This window comes from Nematolebias whitei, chromosome 11 (genome assembly GCF_014905685.2).
Source record: "Nematolebias whitei isolate Nwh7 chromosome 11, NemWhi1, whole genome shotgun sequence".
In the NCBI taxonomy this organism is placed as follows: Eukaryota; Metazoa; Chordata; class Actinopteri; order Cyprinodontiformes; family Rivulidae; genus Nematolebias; species Nematolebias whitei.
The window spans coordinates 1,198,161-1,201,152 of NC_056508.1; the positions used below are offsets into that span (position 1 = coordinate 1,198,161).

The 2,992-nt window shown below is 46.6% G+C and overlaps 1 protein-coding gene across 2 annotated transcripts in view; it reads left to right on the top strand.

Moving 5' to 3' along the window:
• Positions 1-2,992, top strand: part of LOC119417421 (dnaJ homolog subfamily C member 5) — a 60,516-nt gene that overhangs the window by 53,894 nt on the left and 3,630 nt on the right. For both annotated transcript variants that reach the window (XM_037684623.1, XM_037684621.1), the window contains exon 4: positions 2,317-2,488. In XM_037684623.1, the coding sequence (XP_037540551.1) occupies positions 2,317-2,488 (172 nt within the window). The remainder of the gene's footprint in view (positions 1-2,316; positions 2,489-2,992) is intronic.

The following is a 2,992-nucleotide window of genomic DNA, read 5'->3' on the forward strand; positions in this document are numbered from 1 at the left end:
TGCCCTGCTGGGGTCCTGCCCTGCTGGGGTCCTGCCCTGCTGGGGTCTTGCCCTACTGGGGTCCTGCCCTGCAGGGGTCCTACCTTGCTGTGGTCCTGCCCTGCTTGGATCCTATCCTGCTGGGGTCCTGCCCTGCTTGGATCCTATCCTGCTGGGGTCCTGCCCTGCTGGGGTCTTGCCCTGCTGGGGTCCTGCCCTGCTGGGGTCCTACCCTGCTGGGGTCCTGCCCTGCTGGGATCCTATCCTGCTGGGGTCCTGTGCTGCTGGGGTCTTGCCCTGCTGGGGTCCTGCCCTGCTGGGGTCCTATCCTGCTGGGGTCCTGCCCTGCTGGGATCCTATCCTGCTGGGGTCCTGTCCTGCTGGGGTCTTGCCCTGCTGGGGTCCTGCCCTGCTGGGGTCCTGCCCTGCTGGGGTCCTGCCCTGCTTGGATCCTATCCTGCTGGGGTCCTGTCCTGCTGGGGTCTTGCCCTGCTGGGGTCTTGCCCTGCTGGGGTCCTACCCTGCTGGGGTCCTGCCCTGCTTGGATCCTATCCTGCTGGGGTCCTATCCTGCTGGGGTCCTGCCCTGCTGGGGTCTTGCCCTGCTGGGGTCCTATCCTGCTGGGGTCTTGCCCTGCTGGGGTCCTATCCTGCTGGGGTCTTGCCCTGCTGGGGTCCTGTCCTGCTGGGGTCCTGCCCTGCTGGGGTCCTGTCCTGCTGGGGTCTTGCCCTACTGGGGTCCTGCCCTGCTGGGGTCCTGCCCTGCAGGGGTCCTACCTTGCTGTGGTCCTGCCCTGCTTGGATCCTATCCTGCTGGGGTCCTATCCTGCTGGGGTCCTGCCCGCATACGACTGCCTGCTCAGCACACAGATTATTTTAACACAGCGCTTCTCAATTATTTTCTGCACCCCCCCCCCCCCCCCGAGATAATTAAATATTTTGCCCCTCACCCCCCCACACACACAACTATCTGCCGCTACTGTAAATACTATAATTTGTCTATAAAATTATTATAAGTACACCTCTACATAACACTGTATCCTTATAAACATTAATTAAAGAAATAAAGAAATATAGATCAACTTACAACAAAGATTATTAACATTTTTTTATAGTGTGTAATAGAAAAAACTTAAAGTGCATCAATTTGTCTGAAATTAAAAAATATATAATCTTATTTAAACTGTAAACATTTTTGACCATTTGATACTGAACAATCAAATTAAATACAATCAATAAATAATAAATTCAAATTGATCAGCAACATCGGGAGTGTTTTATACAACACTTTGACCTACAAAACAAAAAGGAATAAAACAATTTGTGCTGATTTTTTTTTCTAAATGAGGATGTCAGGATTAATGGCTGCAATGAGCACGTTTTACAGTGCACAGATTTTTAAAGTTTGAAACATGATCCTGCAGCTCTCAGCTGCTGCTCAATGTTTAGCTGGACCTGGACCTGGACCTGGACCTGGACCTGGACCTGGTCTTCAGAGCAGCAACAGCAGAGAAGCTGCAAAGAGCGCAGCGGGCTGGTGTGTGTGTGTGTGTGCGTGCGTGCGTGCGTGCGTGCGTGCGTGCGTGCGTGCGTGCGTGCGTGTGTGGTGGGCATCCAGGGGAACGCACTCACAAGAGAAGAACCTGACAAGTTGTTTAATGATGTAAAATATATTTTGTTAGCAAAGAATAGAGTCCTAACATTTATTAAACATTACTTCTGCATTAAAAAATTAAAAATAATAATTAAAGAGGAAGAGGGGCAGGTGTCGCTCTTGCTCTGTCGCATGCGTGCTGTGGGTGACGAGCGTCACCTGCTGAGTTTCTCAGCAGCAGAGGGAGCGACACGGTTCAGTCACGGCTCCTCAAACAACAAGACGGACATATTTGTTCATAACTTTATTATTAGTCAGACTGAGAGTTGCCAGATTTTAGCAAACAGTTGCCAAACGCACCTTGACTCAATGAAAATGGTGAAAAAATAAAACGACTCCCTGCCGCAACATGTTCCCCAGGATCACATGCACCCCCCGACATTGCTCGGCCCCCACCAGGGGGGCGCGCCCCCCTATTTGAGAAGGACTGCTTTAAGGGTAGACGTGGAACTGCTTCTCTTGAAGAGGCAGATGGTGGCTGTAGGGCTTAAAATCAGTGTTCATGTAATTATTGTCAGTTTACATATCCAGTATAAGTTTTATTTATTCAAGGGAGTCATATTTATCCAGAACTTTATTATTAGTGAGCCTGAGAGTTACCAGATTCTGTTCTGGCAGGACCCGGCTCCAAGGAAACCCTGGTTATAAACATTGCTCATGGACGGTGTTGTCTTCATCCCACAGGCTCTGTTCGCCTTCTGCTGCCTGGCCACAGGTTGCTACTGCTGCTGCTGTCTGTGCTGCTGCTGCAACTGTTGCTGTGGCAAATGTAAACCTCGGCCACCCATGGACCAGGAACCTGATTTTTACGTTTCCCCCGAGGATCTGGAGGCCCAGGTGACGGCTGATGAAAGAGGTGACTACAAGGACATTTTTGAAGTTATTAAAATAATAATAAATCTTGTTACGCTTCCTTTAAAAAACGAGTGAGATTTTTTGCTGTTTATCTTGTTGAAATGTTTACAAGTGTTGATCATAAAATTATATCATGAAAAAGTTGATTTATTTCAATAATTCCATTCAAAAAGTGAAACTTGTATATTACATTCATTAATTACACACAAACTGATATATTTCAAATGTTTATTTTAATGTTGATGATTATAAATGACAACTAATGAAAACCCCAAATTCATTATCAGAAAATTAGAATATTACTTAAGACCAATAAAAAAAGGATTTTTAGAAATGTTGGCCAACTGAAAAGTATAAACATGAAAAGTATAAACATGAAAAGTATGAACATGAAAAGTACGAACATGAAAAGTACGAACATGAAAAGTACAAACATGAAAAGTATGAACATGAAAAGTATAAACATGAAAAGTATAAACATGAAAAGTATAAACATGAAAAGTAT